This window comes from Dermacentor variabilis, chromosome 9 (genome assembly GCF_050947875.1).
Source record: "Dermacentor variabilis isolate Ectoservices chromosome 9, ASM5094787v1, whole genome shotgun sequence".
NCBI lineage: Eukaryota > Metazoa > Arthropoda > Arachnida > Ixodida > Ixodidae > Dermacentor > Dermacentor variabilis.
This window is the reverse complement of record NC_134576.1, coordinates 110,691,856-110,708,164: the sequence shown is the minus strand read 5'-3', so window position 1 is coordinate 110,708,164 and position 16,309 is coordinate 110,691,856. Positions and strand designations below refer to the sequence as shown.

Genomic DNA, 16,309 nt, shown 5'->3' with positions numbered 1-16,309 from the left:
GACAGGTGGCGCTGACATCTCGAACGCTTCTTTCGTTAGGCTTTGACTCGTTCGAAACAAGAAGCGATCTCGAAAACACCACGAGGTTATCCATAATACTCTGTCGTCGAAGCGGCCTGAGACTAAGCGAAAGCCGTTTACACAGTCATTTGCTACGAACGAAGTGTATTTTACAAAAGCAACGCCAAATTCAATTCGAAGTGGGCAGCCCGAACCGCCGCCATGTTTCCCGCAAGCTCCGCAAACCCCGCAAAAAAGCTAACGCTAACTCGTTAGCGTTGCGTACGCCCGCTATACCCGCTATTTCGTTTAGCGTTCAGCGCATGCGCAGTGACGATCCGCTATTTTTTAGCGTACGCAATGGAATAGCGTACGCTATACTAAAAACTGTCTAATTACTTAATCGGTGTGCCTATACCGTAACAAAATAATTAATAATGAATCACTTAAGCCTTAATGAAGTTTTTTAAACACGAGACAGTGGCGTTAAAATGTGTGAAACTCTTCATTTAACTTCTAAAAGCTTGCGCTCCAGTTTGGGAAAAATAAGGGGGAAAAAGAAAAAGTGGAGGTGCGGGGTATCGATCCCCGTACCTCTCGCATGCTAAGCGAGCGCTCTACCATCTGAGCTACACCCCCAACACACTGAAGCTTGCCTTAAAAACGTGGCTGTCCACAGTCTCCTTTTAATTTAAAATGCGGATCTCAAAGGCTATGCTTTCGCAGGTTGAAAGTACTGCATGCGATTTCGGGAGCCAGAAAAACGTCGTTGACGTCAACATTTGGACACCACGTACCTATTCGGTGGTCAAGGAAGACAAAACAAGTTATTTTTATAAGTATTACATGACATTTTAGACTATTATATGTTTTTTTCTACTCTTTTTATGCGTCAAATCAAGTTTTGGGATTTCGGAACCAAAGGAAAGATAGGCGCAAGCCCAAAACCGAAACTGGCTGCCAAGAAAGCTGTTCAATTCTAGGTACTCCGAGTCTTGCCAGTATTCTTTTATAGGGCTTAGAGGTCTATAGGACCTTCACTTAATGCAATAATAATAATAATAATAATAATAATAATAATAATAATAACAATAATAATAATAATAATAATAATAATAATAATAATAATAATAATAATAATAATAATAATAATAATAATAATAATAGGAATATTTGGCCCGAATTAATAAATATCATACAGAAGATGATATTGTTTTTAATGAAAGTACACCGATGGGTCCTGAATGTTTTTGGTGCATCTTAACCACACACACACACACACACACACACACACACACACACACACACACACACACACACACACACACACACACACACACACACACACACACACACACACACACACACACACACACACACACACACACACACTTTATCGCGATCCGCATTCGATATTGGAGTCCGTTAACTTTGCGTTCACCTCTATGCATGCAGGGTGAAAAATGAACAGATAAATGAATAAAAATAAATTCTATTTTCTCTGTTTCTTTACTTATTTAGCTGTCTTCTATATTCATCTTTCGGTTCAATTATAACTTTTAAAACCGGCTACACAATACTAGCTAGCATCGAAACTGCCAGGTCAGAACTAAATATCTGTGAAGCATTATCGCGCAAGCCCATAAAATTAATATGCGTAAAAGTAACGGCGTCTCCACAAATTACAACAGCGGCAGAAAAGCACGGCAACAGTTGTGCAACAAACACGGTACGACAAACACAACCGAAACGTCCACACTAACGATACGCCTTCTAGATTTCACCGAAATCAAAACCGCCATCTTCAGAACCGTCCATCTCATCATCCACTCAGTGACGTACCAAATATTTCTCGACATGGGGGGAAGGGGGTGGCAAACCGCAAGCAATCTGATTATCTCTCTCTCTCTCTCTCTCTCTCTCTCTATTATATATATATATATATATATATATATATATAGAGCGTCTTTAGCTGCACCAAATTTTTTCTTTAATTGCCTATGGCAAATAGCGCAGTCCTAACCCATGCTCTAAGTTATTCGAGGCTGCCATTACTTCTACGAGAATTCACAATATGGAATTAATTGAATAATTAACGTACTTACGCTGATTAACTTTTTCACTGATTATTTACGCCACATATTTTAATCTACGAACTACAGCCGCCGAGTTATTCGCACAGCGTATCCACTTGGAACGATTTCCCTCAACAGCACCAGTTCCGAGATATTAATTTTCAGTGTCCGACGAAACGATGGTGTTCCAGTTACTTTTTTTAAGAAACCGCTGTTTTATGCATTGAAGCACCAAAGAAACTGGAACACCAATGCATTGCGACCGGACACTTTGACCAACCATTATTTTTTAACCTAGCTGGGTATGTTCCCTCCATCCAATCACAAATGTACATTTGGGATAAGACCCCCATTTGTGTTTGTAAGGTATCTTACAAACACAACTGGGTGTACCCAAAATTTGGATACCTAACACGGATATAATTCTAATTGCGACATCTGGCAGTCAGATTACGACACTCTATAATATATATATATATATATGATTGCTACAACATTGCTCGTTCTGGGTGCAAGCGTACAGGTGCATCTTCAAAATAAATTTATCCAATGTGTCATGCTAACTGTATGTCTTGTATAAATTATCCTATTTGCGCGCACTTCATAATACTGTGGGTTGGTTTGGCGGCAGCAGCAGCAGAGGGGCATGCTGCATATAAAACAAAAACCGAAACGAAAAGCGTTCGCATACCCTAAGCGCTTAAACAAATGTAGTTGGCAGCATATTATCATTACATTATGTAATAATGCTGTATTGTACTATTTTATTTTGTGTTTATGAGATTGCAAAGTATGAATCATTCATCCTAGATTTCGCATTATCTTTTTGTCGGAGACTCTGCCGACTAGCGGCAGTCCTACTGTCACTGACATCGAGAGCTGGCGTGTTTTCTTTGTTGTTTTTTTTGTCCCACCATATGTAGTGGAGGTTGTGCTGTTCTTTGGTTGTGCGTGCTTCCCTCGGCCTTCGCGGCGCAAAACTCAAAACGAAATGTGGCGTGCCATCTCGGAAAAATACGGTTAGTCTTTTGTCAGTATGCAGCATACTTTAATCGCCCTTTTAGTACATGAAAGCGCTACAGACGAAATACAGAGACAAGGAAAACCACAGGACGAGCGCTTGTCCTATGGTCTTCTTTGTGTTTGGTCTGTCGCGATGCCATATACAAATGGAACCAGGCTCGCCGGGGCCTGCGCGTGACAGCGGGTGTTCACGTAAAAAAATTGCCGTTTACAGGCGCCCTCCTGGAGCAGTGCTTGTAACTAATCCAATCTATCGTCTTGACGAAAAAAGCGGCTCGCGACTCGTACAACACCAGTCAGAACATTGCCGGCTCCCTTTGCGCAAGCTACACGAGAAAGCCAATCGCAGTCGCAAATTTCGATTCGGATCGGCCTTGATCACTTTCAAAAGTGGTCATGTGACACCGGTATTAGTGACCCGACTGCTCAGCGCCCTTCGTTGCACGGCGGAGTCAGCTTATCTTGCCCATCGGTCACAGACGAGGATGGCGTATGCCGCTTTTCTTCGTGGGGCGCAGGACCAGGCGCTCTCATATTGCCTAACGCCGAACATGTGTTTTCGAATAGCTCTGAAGATGAGGGGACAAGTCCCTATGTAGTAACTGGGCACAGTACCGAGACTTCTGTTGAGAGCAACCTGCACATGTGGGCAGTCGCTATACAGTGCGAGCTTCCCACCTGACTTCTCTAATGGTGCTGAAGCCTTTCCACCCGGAGCTACCTGCAGATGCGAGAACATTACTGAAGACTTTGAAAGAAACTGAGTCTGAATGGAGTGGAGTGTACGATTACTTTGGAATAACATCCAGTCTAACAGAGCACATTTCAACAGAGTGCCAGACGCTCTCATTATTTGTAAATGTGGCTGGGCTTCCTATTTTCTGCAGCTTTCGGAGGCAGTTTTGACCAATACTTGTGTTAATTAAGAAAAATCTCTGTTCTCCTTTTCTTGCTGCCCTTTATGAAGGACAGCAATCCCGGGGACATAACTTCGTACATGAAAGCTTTTTACAATGAGTCAACTGTTTAAAGAGCTTGTTAGAATGGGACTTTGTACAGCGGCAAGTCATATGCTGCGAGACTCACTTCCATTTGTGTGTGATGCCCACCGGCCAGGGCTTATATCAAGTACACAAAGGGGAACACTGCATATTCTGGTTGCGAAAAGTGTGCTCAAAAGGGTGTGCACTCTGTCCTAGATAAGAAAGTCATTTTTCCGGGACAGCCCCTTGCGAAACAGATGAGGACTTTCAAACCTTTCTTCAGAAAGATCACAATCACAGCGTACACCCTTTCCGGTGCCAAGGTGCTGGAATGGTAAACCACTTTTCCCTCAGTTATATGCATCTGGTGTGTCCAGGTAAAATTATAGAGCTGCTAGTTCACTACTGGGAGTCAAAAAAAACAATCTTCAAAAAAGGTGCGCTCAGGCTCGAAGCTACATTTGGCTGCGACACTTTTTGGCTTTGGCGCCACAGTGCTAAGTGACATGAAAGGAGGCCCCGGTTCATGTGGTTCTTGGAAAATTGGAAAGCAGTAGAGTTCAGGAGAGCTTGAAAAAAAGCTTTTGATCATTTCATGACTCTCAGCATCTATATTTGCATTTCTGCTTGTCCAAATATGCTGCATACAATGCTGATGTTGTTGAGAACCTTCTGCAGAAGTTTGTTTCTGAGGCTGGCTCACTTTATGGCAAGGGTATCTATGTGTACATTGCGCATTCTCTGCTGCATCTTGCTGATTATGTCCACCAGACTGGTCATATAGATAAGTTTTCTGCCTATCGAGATCTTCCTATACAAGCTGAAGACGCTAGTCAAGTCAAAAGCTCAAGTTCTTCAATAGACTTTCAGGTGTCTTCATGAACAAAGTTGCCTCAGTGAAGGTAATTTGCCTGTACCACATTAGCTGCCCTAGCTTTCTGGAGAGCACTGTAGTGGTCCTGAACCATTGGGTTTCACAGGCCATCAATACTCTATTCTAAAGATTGAGGGCACTGTATTGAAGAACATCAAAATGGATGACCGTGTCTATCTAAAAAATGGTCGCATTGTGTTTATAGCCAACCTTCTCGAGTCATCCCCTGCAATTAGCTTCTGTGGTTGGTATCTTGTATTCGTGCCTAGTGCCATCATCTCAGTTATTTATTTTTGCTGCCAAAAGCCGTTCACAAGGGTTAGCAGTGCAGAATTAGGATGATACTCTACACAACCGTCTTTGCTTGGCAAATGGAGAGGGCTGCAAGGTGTTTTTCACCCCATCTGCTTACGCACAGTAGTGTACTCAACTGAAGTGAGAGAACTGCTGGTGAGTACATGCAGCCAGACTTCTTACAATACAGAACAAGAATAATGCAGCATTACTTGAATAGTTTGCGTGCTAGTACGACGATTACTTATTTTTGTGGTTACGTTTTTGTGTGTGTTGTCTTTCCAGGTGGACCGGCTTACAGCGTTGTGCATCTCTCTAAGCAGAATGAGGTGTCCACTGTTCCATCTTCTTGGATTGTTGGTGACCAAGTTTCGTTGCCGCCATACCAAAGCAGCACACGAATGATCACTGCAATTAAAGATAAGGAGGAGCCTTCAGAAGGCTGGACCAGTTATCATTGCACAGTGCTTTTCAAATGTGGTGAGTTCTCGCAAACTTCTCTCTTCTTTTTTAGAATTTCGAATAGATTCGAGCAATTCTTGTACCCACTGCTAGGTTGTCCTCTTAGAGATCATTTTTCACTAGAATTCTTATTCGAACCGCATTCAAAGCACAGTAATGTCCTTTACATTAACACTTTCTCTTTCATTAACACTGTCTGTTCGTTTTCTTTTTAATATAATCTGATATTGAGCTCAAATTAGAGTTAGCTAAGAATAATAGGAAAATGGCTAGGAAATATATCACCAGGGCTGCTATGCAGGGAGCTCGAGAGTTTCGAGTTACATCTGAGTTTATGCAAGCCAGAGCATGTGCCAGAGCTCGCACAAACTGGACAGAACATGGTAATTAATGCATGTGGCTAGGGTGTAACACATAGCTAGAGCCTGCACCAAAGTGCATGCAAACTGGTGAAACTTGAAACCTCTAGCTTTTTGCACAGCGACCCAGGCAAAGCATAGGACAACAAAACATTCTTTTTATTCCAGTGGGCTTAGTTAGGCTTTTTGTCGAGTCATGATAAAAGTAAAGTGAAGGTAAAGAGCAACTTAGAACTGTAGTACGAAAGGCATACATTATACTGAGCTAAGATGGAGGGCTGCAAGAGGCATGCAGATATTGTGAATTTTGGACTTTAAAAGCATTGGTGTATTATGTGTTCTAAGGTTCGTGCGACTGTCTCACAACAGAAAAGGTAATTTTAATTCTCCTATGTGCTTTTCTTGTCTCTGCTGGACTGCATTAGGTCATAAGCGTATTGTTGTACTGTTACTTTTCAGCTGACTATGACGACGCCAGGCTGAAGGAACAACGGGCCACAGAGATGTGCGATATTGACTCTGATGATGGATGTTATGAACCAAAGAAGAGGCGAGCACAGCAACGGACTTCATCCAATGAAGAAAGTGTTTGTGCTTCAGATACTGAATCTGGGACAGCTGTACCCGGGCCACCACCCCCAAAGTTTCGGAAGACAGCACCTTCGAAAGGCACAACTATTCCACTACAGCCAAGTGCACCCACCGTACAGCCAGATGCATCCACTATGCAGCCACTGCCAACAGCCAGTGTTCAAGCTATCCTGAAGGGTAAGCCAAGATGAAGCGGCCAGCAATCTTAGAAACTATTGTAGACGTGTGCACCATAGCTACTGAGAGGCAGTCAAGTGATAAGTTATACGACTAGCACTTTTATTTCAGATAGTGCTGCCACTTCACGGCTCATATTAGTTACACAGTAGCTATGCCGTAGCCTTCAGGTGGCTCTTATTACTATGCAGTGTGCAGCACGGCAGATAGAAATTGTATTAACTATGAACAGGTGAAGTGGCGCCCTAAAAAGGCGGTGGTCTCGAGTTTGATGCCCGGACCAGGACGAATTTTTCTGTGGCAGCAATGATTTACTTTGGGAATTAAGTAAACAGCAGTTGTCTATCAGTCTTTGTACCGATTCAAGGAGACCTGTGTGAGCTGAAGTTAGTTTTCATTCGGACTGAGTTTATTATTTTTAGAAATACCAGCTTTATGACTTGGTTTGCTAAGGCTTCCTTGTAGGACGATCATTTATGTTACGTTTCATCGTCTTGAGAGTTTTCGATTGTCAACTTTTCAATGACAGGAGCAAAATGGCAGCCATATTTCATTGCCACTCCCTATTGAAAAATCCACATGCCGCATAACTCCCACATCCAATAATCAGATATGAAACACAGGATCCCGTAAAAAAATGTTTTTCCCATATGCCATACGATGTTCTTGGATATAAGAGTTAAGGCGATTATGGGTTTTTTTCACTAGGGTTGTAACACATTAGCAAGAACCTTGTTCACATTTGCGTATTAAAACATTAGCGAACAAAGTGGTGTGCGTAGCAGTTTTGATGTCAATAGCTCAGAAGCTTGTGTAGCTCCTTAGAGTAGCAGGCAGAGCAGTCTACATGGGAAACAATTTGCTATCTCCTGCTTTCAGGGGTGATGGTTTGTTAGGTTTAAAACCCCTGTACCCGGTTGCCTTCATTGTTAGCCATAGTTGGCCATCATGGTTGTAGGCTAGTTTGGTGTTACTACATTTAAGAAACGGAAGGACCTTGTACTTGCCATTTGAAATTGTCTTCTGGAAATTTTTGTGTGTGTTTGCTATTCTATTATTGTAAAACCAGTTTTTATTTCCTCTTAACTTTACGCAGTGCAAGAAGAAACTTTGAAACTGCTGAAGGAGACGAAAGCCCAGCTGGACACATTGGCAAATGCTGTGCAGGGGCTGAAAAATTCCGGCAGACCAGAGCAGACATCTGGCGATACTGTTGATAGTGGCATGCTTGATTTGCTTCCTTTGGACACTCACCGTGACCTCGAAAAACTTGAGCAATACCTTCGCATACCGAAAAATAAGACTGAACTTGTAAGTTTTATTTCTTTTGAAGTTGATTCACTTTGTAATGTTTTTTTTAGGCACCTGCTGTCTATGGCTCAGTGGCCAAAGAGCTCTGCCGTGGGTTCAGTGTCGCCCATTGTGACTGCATTTCGATGGAGACGAAATCCGAAAGCACTTGCATACTAATAAGATTTAGGTGCACGTTTAAAAACCCCCTACTGGTCGAAATTAATCACAAGCCCTCCACCATAGCGTCTCTCACGCCCCTGTGCATCAGTACAGCAGTACGTAACTGTGCTGCTGTCCTGTAGCACGAGATGAGGCTGTGCAGTCAGATATGGAAGCATTCTTTCTTGCATTATGCCAGGGTGCTTACATCACTAAGCATTGAAATTGAGCTCTTCTTTTTTTTTTTTTTGCCCCCCTTCAGGTGGCTTACTTTTCTCGGTTAGGAGGCCCTTCTGTGCTGAAAGCTGCGCGACGCCTGATGAGAAGATGCATGAGAGATGTGTTGGCGCGAGATTTTTCGCTAACAAGGAGGAAAGGGAAACGCCCGTTTAACGACTTGCAGCTGCTCCAGGTTGCAACTGGTACGTTTGATCCAATTTTGTACAACTTCTCCGGGCATGTCTTGCTTTAATTGCAAGTTTCGTGAAATAGGGATTGTCAGACTACATTTTCAAAAAGCCTCTTGTCGTTGAAACATGTCAATGTAGTCTTCCTTCATATTGTTAAAACGATCTAGTTTTGACGAACACTAGGTTTTCAATTTTGCCTTTGAAGCATTGCAAAAAATTTTATGACAATGCTTACATTTAAGCTTAAGTCCTATATGCATTCCTGGGTCACCAATATAAGGGTGCCATGATTTAAATAATGCGAAAGGGAATAAAGGGAAGACCTTTGTTTGAATGATGCCTCCTTTCACTCATTTGATCATTTGGTAGTATTGCTCTCCTGATCTCTGTTTTTTTTTTTTTTTTTGAATTTTCAGAAGCATTACAAAAGGCATTCACGACAGCAACGGAGGCAGATGTGCACGGTGGCATTGCAAACTGGCTACGGTATGCCCCTTCACGAGAGAAGAAACGGTACACAACTTTTAGTGCACAGTTCTTAGGCACCCGTTTCTGCAGCGAGCGTTGGCATTCTGCCACAGCATAACTGCACGAATGAGCACAGTGAAAGATGAAAGCAAATGTGGAGCGAAGCGTGAGGAGAAAAGCGTAGCTCTCGTTTGTGTGCTTGAACCGGTTAATTATAAGTTTTGTGGCCTAAGCTTCTTAGGCCACAGAACTGCTTAGCGCATAATATGTACTGTTATCGTTTTCAATGTGCTTGTCACTGTTCGGCAGTAGTCCCACGGTTACACAGTCTTTTTAACTTGAGGTTATTTTGTTTATATAGTACTCTTAATAGTTTTGCTTAGGGGAAATAGTTGCACTGCATCTGTGGATTATCATCAGCCAGAGTTCCTTCCAAGAACTAGAAGATATTGTTACTCCCACCAGCAGCCGCCCGCAACACTTGCTGCGCTGAAATAGTGCCTTTTCTTCTCCACAGTCACTTTCTCCCTCTCTGCTCGGTGGCGTCACGTTGGAGAAGCGTTTCTCTCCTTCCAGTTTCCCAGCAGCAGATCGCCGACAAGGTAGTGCAGAGAGGCCTAGGTTTATCGCACATGTTCTTGGTCGTAATCCTAGCGAACAGTGTTCAGCGGAGGTTTTGAGTTGTGTGGAGCAACGCGACGCACGATGTCCCGAAAGTGGACAATTCCTTCGCTCGGCGATAAGCTGAATAGTATCATCAGCAGCAGCACCCTGGCTACACCCACTACAGGGCAAAGGCCTCCCCCATACTTCTCCAACTACCCCGGTCATGTGCGAATTGTGGCCATGTTGCCCCTTTACGAAATCCTGCCTGGTCCTTTGGTTGACAGAAGTCTAAGGTGTTCCTGATTCTATTTGCGATTATCTTAGTAAATACTTTGTAGGCAACGGACAGTAAGCTAATCGGTCTATAATTTTTCAAGTCTTTGGCGTCCCCTTTCTTATAGATTAAGATTATGTTGGCATTCTTCCAAGATTATAGTATGCTTGAGGTAATGAGGCATTGTGAATACAGGGTGGCCAGTTTTTCTAGAACAATCTGCACACCATCCTTCAACAAATCTGCTGTTACCTGATCCTCCCCAGCTGCCTTCTCCCTTTGCATAGCTCCCAAGGCTTTCTTTACATCTTCCGGCATTACTTGTAAGATGTCAAATTCCTCTGGACTATTCCCTCTTCTATTATCATCGTGGGTGCCACTGGTAATGTATAGATCTCTATAGAACTCCTCAGCCACTTGAACTATGTCATCCATATTAGGAATGATATTGCCAGCATTGTTTCATAATGCATACATCTGATTCTTGCCTATTCCTAGTTTCCTCTTCTCTGCTTTTAGGCTTCCTACGTTCCTGAGAGTATGTTCAATTCTATCCATATTATACTTCCTTATGTCAGCTGTCTTACACTTATTGATTAACTTTGAATGTTCTGCCAGTTCTATTCTAGCTGTAGGGTTAGAGGCTTTCATGCATTGGCGTTTCTTAATCAGATCTTTCGTCTCCTACGATAGTTTACTGGTATCCTGTCTAACGAAGTTATCACCGACTTCTATTGCACACTCCTTAATGATGCCCATAAGGTTGTAGTTCATTGTTTCAGCACTAAGGTCCTCTTCCTGAGTTAAAGCCGAATACCTGTTCTGTAGCTTGATCCGGAATTCCTCTATTTACCCTCTTACTGCTAACTCATTGATCGGCTTCTTATGTAGCAGTTCCTTCCGTTCGCTCCTTAGGTCTAGGCTAATTCGAGTTCTTACCATCCTTTGGTCACTGCAGCACACCTTGCCGAGCATGACCACATCTTGTATGATGCCAGGGTTAGCGCAGAGTACGAAGTCTATATCATTTCTAGTCTCGCCATTCGGGCTTATCCATGTCCACTTTCGGCTATCCCGCTTGCGGAAGAAGGTATTCATTATTCGCATATTATTCTGTTCTGCAAACTCTACTAATAAGTCTCCCCTGCTATTCTTAGACCCTATGCCATATTGCCATATGCCACGAAAACCAGCATTGCCCGTGACGTTAAGATACCCGAGTCTTCGCTTAAGACGATCCTGGCAAACAAAGTGGTGATATTACAGAATGCCAACAAGTTCCGGCTCAAGCCGAAAGCGGCGAAAGAAGGACAGGATGAGAAGTTAGAAACAGTTCTCGTCAAGTGGCTGCATCAAGTATGGAGCTCTACGATCAACGTTTACGGGGCCATTCTAAAAGAAAAGGCGGACCTTGTGTCATTGCGTCTGGGCATTGACGACTTTCAGGCATCGAACGGGTGGCTGGATCGCTTTAAAAAACGAAACAGGATTGTGTACAGCTGCTCCTCCAGAGAAAGCACTTCCGTGGACGTTTCGGCGGTGAACGAGTGGATGCAGTCGCTACCAAAGATGATTTCTGCATACAAGCCCTGCGACGTTTTTAGCGCCGATGAGAGCGGTATTTTTTACCATATCCAGCGCGAGCAAAGCCTTGTGTTTAAGGGTGACCGCTGTCATATTGGCAAGCATAGTAAAGAGCGTGTGACGGCACTCTTCTGTGCTAACGAGGACGGTTCCGAGAGGCTGCTGGTGCTTATTGAAAAGTTTGCAAAGCCACAGGGCTTTTAAGAACTTGAAGACGCTGCTGTGCAGCTACAACTTCAACAAAAAGTCGTGGATGACGTCTTCGCTCTTCAGTAATTTTTCGCAGCAGCTGTATAACAAAATGGGTGCTAATGTGAGGGAAATATTGCTTTTTATGTACCATGCACCGTGCCACCCACCCAGTACATCCAACCTGAGGAATGTAAGGGTCTTTTTTTTTTTACCCAGCTGCACAAGCCGGCTGCAGCTGCTGGATGCCCGCATCAATAAATGCATCAAGCAAGGGTACCGGAAGCGTTAGTGCAGCTTCGGCTGGTGGCTATGTAGCGCAGTGATTCGGAAACAAAGATCACTGCGATCGACGCCATGCATTCTATTGCCAGTTCGTGGAACGCAGTGTCGCAAAGTACAATCACTAACTCGTTCAAGCGCTGTGGCTTTAAGCAAGAGACTGCCTCCTCTGCTGGTGACGCAACAACCTTGACGCCGCTCAAGGCAGATGCAGGCTTCGCCGACGATGATTTCGAGGGTTTAAACCTAACCACGACCTTCGCCATGTACATAGGGGCCAACAAGAACGTTGCGATCTGCGGCAAGGTGTCGCTGGCTGACGCCATCGAGGAGGCTTTGCCTAGTGCCGACACCAATGTGCCACTCGACGAGGACAGCGCCGCCGCTACAGATGCCGTGACTGTGCATACCACGTTCGCCGAGGTGCTACTGGAACGGCATCTGGAACTTCATCTGTCCATGAGATGCCTCAGAGGACCTCCTTTTGGATTTTGCCCAACTTGAGCGAAAGCTCCTGGTTCATGGATCAAACAACTTCCAAAGGAAACTTACTAACCTTTTTTTAACCTTTTGAGGGTCAATGATCTAAATATACGGCGCCGCAAACAAGTCCGAAAATGGTCGATGCCGTATATTTACAGTGCCGTCTGTACGTTTAAAAAGCGCACCCATTTCCTAACTTTTTCTTTTCTGTCATATGCTGCCACTATCATTACCCACACGCTGTCTTCCGTGACCTCCTGATTAGCGAGGCTGTCGGTCACACTTCGCTCCGTTTAAAACATGCTGCCTGAGACAGACTGTGCGCCACCTAATAGATTGCGAAATAGAAACACGTATAGAGCTACGTTCAAATTTCGCATTAGGAAGAATCGTAATTGTTGGTGAATTTTTTCATAGTTACACATTATTATTATTACTACTACTACTACTACTACTGCTACATATAGCTGAGTCATTATTATGGCAAGTTCTGTTTGAAATTTCTGAGAATAGTTCTTGCGGTGTTTATGCACTCACACGCATATATATCTTACAATGTTACTTTTTGAGTTCTAGCCCACTTTGTGATTCCCAGAATAATCTAGGCACCATCAGAAGTAAACCTAAGCATAGCACGCCTAGGATATATGGTCGTCAAGTTATTATTGTTACTTAGTGCATTCTATGCCTGACTTGTGCCTGGTGTGTTCATTGTAGGCATGCAAAATTTTATTTAATTTCACGTTTTAATATCTCAAAGCATCTCAAAGCATCGCTCAAGCTATGAGCAATGCCATGAGGGCTACGATTTAATTTCTTCTATCTAAGGTCATGAAAAAAGAGCCATCGTGGTTGGAATATACTAAAATGTACATTACCGTGCTTTGAAATCTCAATGCATTGCCGTTTTTCCATTTGCTGCCGTTAAAATGTGGTTGCTACAGTCAAGGCAATACAGTGGATTTTTATAGTTACTAATATTGACAGGAACAAGCATCCCGAAATCCTATTTACATTGTAATGTACAATATAAGAAATGGCTATACACCGATTATTTCCATCTCTGTTTGGACAAGGAAGAGCGAAATCTAATTACAATTTGTGTTCTTGCACTTCAAAGCAGCATTACGCTTTAGTCATTTCGCAGCCATTGCAGGTACACAGTGCTGTGGTCACCAGACAAGTGCCTTAAACCCTTAGTTGTCTTGTATTGTGGAGATGTAGATAACTTTTGCCAGTGCCCATACATAGAAATGCATTGATTTCTGACTGATGAAACTGTGAATCAAGCTGTGGTGCATTTTTAAAACCCACCAATAAGAGAGAGGGAACTCACTGGTTTAGTAGTAATCCTTTTGTGTGTCTTTTTTTTTCCTTTCACAAAAGGTCGTTTGAGTCAAGTTTGTATAATAGATTCAGGTTTTGCCAACTCTGCCCCCCATCCCCCTTTTTTTTTCTTTCCAGAGAGTCACATCCATGCTTCGACTATGATTCTTCGTCTTGAACACAAACTGAAATGTCTCTGCGTGCCCACGAGATGTACTGCATCCATCGCTGTGGCACCCAAACATCTTTTTGCCATTGCCTTCATCCACATCACTATGCTGGTCATCAGCCAGGACCACCACTCTTCGGATGTTTCTGCAGTCACTTGTGACCAGCTCAATGCACCTCATCAGCAACATGTGAAGCACTTGTGTCAGCTCCTGTTCTTTTGTGGCTGCACACTTCTGTCAGGCAACGTGAACAAAGCAGGAGGTGCACCACCAGCGGCTGTGCTCAGGCCCGTACTCTCCGCTGATAGGAAGAGAGGGAAATGTGTTAGATCTATGTGCATACTATGCTTGACGGGAGCTGGTAGGTGGCCTACTGGCAGTCCTAACTTTGTACTTTACTGACGGCATGCAAGGTTGATTGATCTTGTGTTATTCCTAGCAGAGCACACTTACTGTGCCAGCACTGTGATATGTTTATTTAGGAATTTGCTAGAAATTGTTTTGGCAGGTTTGAACATTTTTTGCTTGCATTCGGTATCTAATCCTATGATGTAAATGTGCGAGGCCTCCGACTATTCGCCAGGATCATTGTGATCAAGAACTTATTAATATTCTCTCAATGTGCACTAAAAATTGTTACATTCTTTAAGTTCGGTCGCTGTCTTAATGTCGACATTGTCGAAAAAAGCCTCCATAGTCATCTGTAAAAACGAAATTTCTGTACAGCTGGTTCAATGATCCGCATTTCATTTTCGATTATGGCAGCAGTCACAGACTGCTTTTTGTGTGTTGCTGTAAAGACATTGCGTAACACAATCTATGTCAATTTCATTCCTATACTTGAAGCTGTGAATTATGCTGGGTCCTCACTAGTTATTTAGCGTCTTGCTTTTTAGTGCAGGTTTATGTTATTTGCAATGGTATAAATGTTATTTGTACACAAAAGAACTTGCAGCTTATCCACTTTTCTACCTGTTTCCAGTACCTGAGTGTTGCACTGGTTGCTGCACTTCGTAATGCGACCATTTACGAGTGCAAGAAATCTAGTCCGAGAGCTTAAGGGTCTAGCCTTAAGGTCAAGCATGTGTTCCTAAATATAGCTAGCCTGCTTTCCTCTTGTGTTGACGTTCGTACACTTGATGAGTGGCCACACAGTTGTGGATCCCAGCCTTGCAAGGTTATTGCCAGCTTTCTTCTGTGTCACATTGTGTCTGGTCAAAGCTGACAGGATGTCTTCAAAAGGGCAAGTGTGGTCATACTAGCGTAATATGTTAAAGTGTGCAGTATGTTGTTTTCTCAATGAGTATTGCTAACACCAGCAAGGATTGGTGACATTATTTCGATTTTTTAAAACTGTTTCTTTTTTAATTGTGCAATGTGTTGCAGCAGTATATTGTTCTATGTAAGATAGTTTAGCAACCATATTGATATCGGCTAGCATTTTCGTCATGAATCTCACACAGCTAGCTCTAATCAGTACCTCTTCGAAGATTGTGAACCCTTACTGTGAATGAGTTGATGCATGGACTTGTTTCTGATATTTTGCTGTGTTCTGGACATGTGTGTTTATCTTGAGCAATATGTACCAATATCTTCTTATTGTGCACTCAAGGAAAAATTGTAAGAGGTGATTTTATTCTTGATGATCTCAAACTTGCACATTTTTTATGTTATCTTGTGCAATAAATCTTTTTGTGATATTTTATATTGTTCCACCTGAGCTAAGAACTTCCCCCCATGGCGCTTGGAAGCTCATTGTTATGCCAACTAGTGATTTAAGCTGCTGCTACTGCTCTTCAAAACTATTTTGTAGACAACATATTGTGTGCAGTAAGGAACCCGTCGTAGTTGCTTGTCGGCTATGGTGTTGCGCTGCTAAGCATGAGGTTGCACGATCGAATCCCAGCCATGGCAGCCGCACTTCAATGGTGATGAAATGGAAGAACGCCCATAGATTTAGGTGGTCAAAATTAATCTGGAGCCCCTCTCTACAGTGTGCCTCAAAATCAAATTATGGTTTTGGCACATAAAGTCCCATAATCTAAGTTTTTAAATTTTAAATCCAGTAAGGAAGGTATCATGGGGTGCGCTAATTGTGTATGAAATATGCAGAAGCAGTTAGTACTTCATATTGCACAGTAATGTAGGCTGCACAGTGTGCTGTTTATATCTTTTGTAAATGTTACTACAGTCATAACCAGCAACAAGTGTGTCTGCACATAAAACA

At 42.9% G+C, this 16,309-nt stretch overlaps 1 protein-coding gene and 1 non-coding gene across 4 annotated transcripts; one reads left to right on the top strand and one right to left on the bottom strand.

Moving 5' to 3' along the window:
- Positions 1 to 566: 566 nt before the first annotated feature.
- Positions 567 to 639, bottom strand: TRNAA-AGC (transfer RNA alanine (anticodon AGC)). The gene has a single exon. It is a non-coding gene; the product is annotated as a tRNA-Ala (tRNA).
- Positions 640 to 2,956: 2,317 nt separating this feature from the next.
- LOC142557298 (uncharacterized) lies at positions 2,957 to 15,787 on the top strand. 3 transcript variants are annotated; one of them, XM_075669029.1, is made up of 7 exons: positions 2,962 to 3,094; positions 5,535 to 5,729; positions 6,530 to 6,838; positions 7,935 to 8,149; positions 8,553 to 8,712; positions 9,117 to 9,213; positions 14,051 to 14,186. In XM_075669029.1, the coding sequence occupies exons 1-7, from the start codon at positions 3,067 to 3,069 to the stop codon at positions 14,088 to 14,090; spliced, it is 1,044 nt and encodes a 347-aa protein (XP_075525144.1). In that variant the 5' UTR covers positions 2,962 to 3,066; the 3' UTR covers positions 14,091 to 14,186. The 3 variants fall into 3 exon arrangements, with proteins under 3 accessions (XP_075525141.1, XP_075525144.1, XP_075525143.1); XM_075669026.1 differs by lacking the exon at positions 8,553 to 8,712 and having other exon boundaries at positions 2,957 to 3,094; positions 14,051 to 15,787; XM_075669028.1 differs by lacking the exons at positions 2,962 to 3,094; positions 8,553 to 8,712 and adding an exon at positions 3,268 to 3,880 and having other exon boundaries at positions 14,051 to 15,787.
- The last annotated feature ends 522 nt before the right edge of the window (positions 15,788 to 16,309 follow it).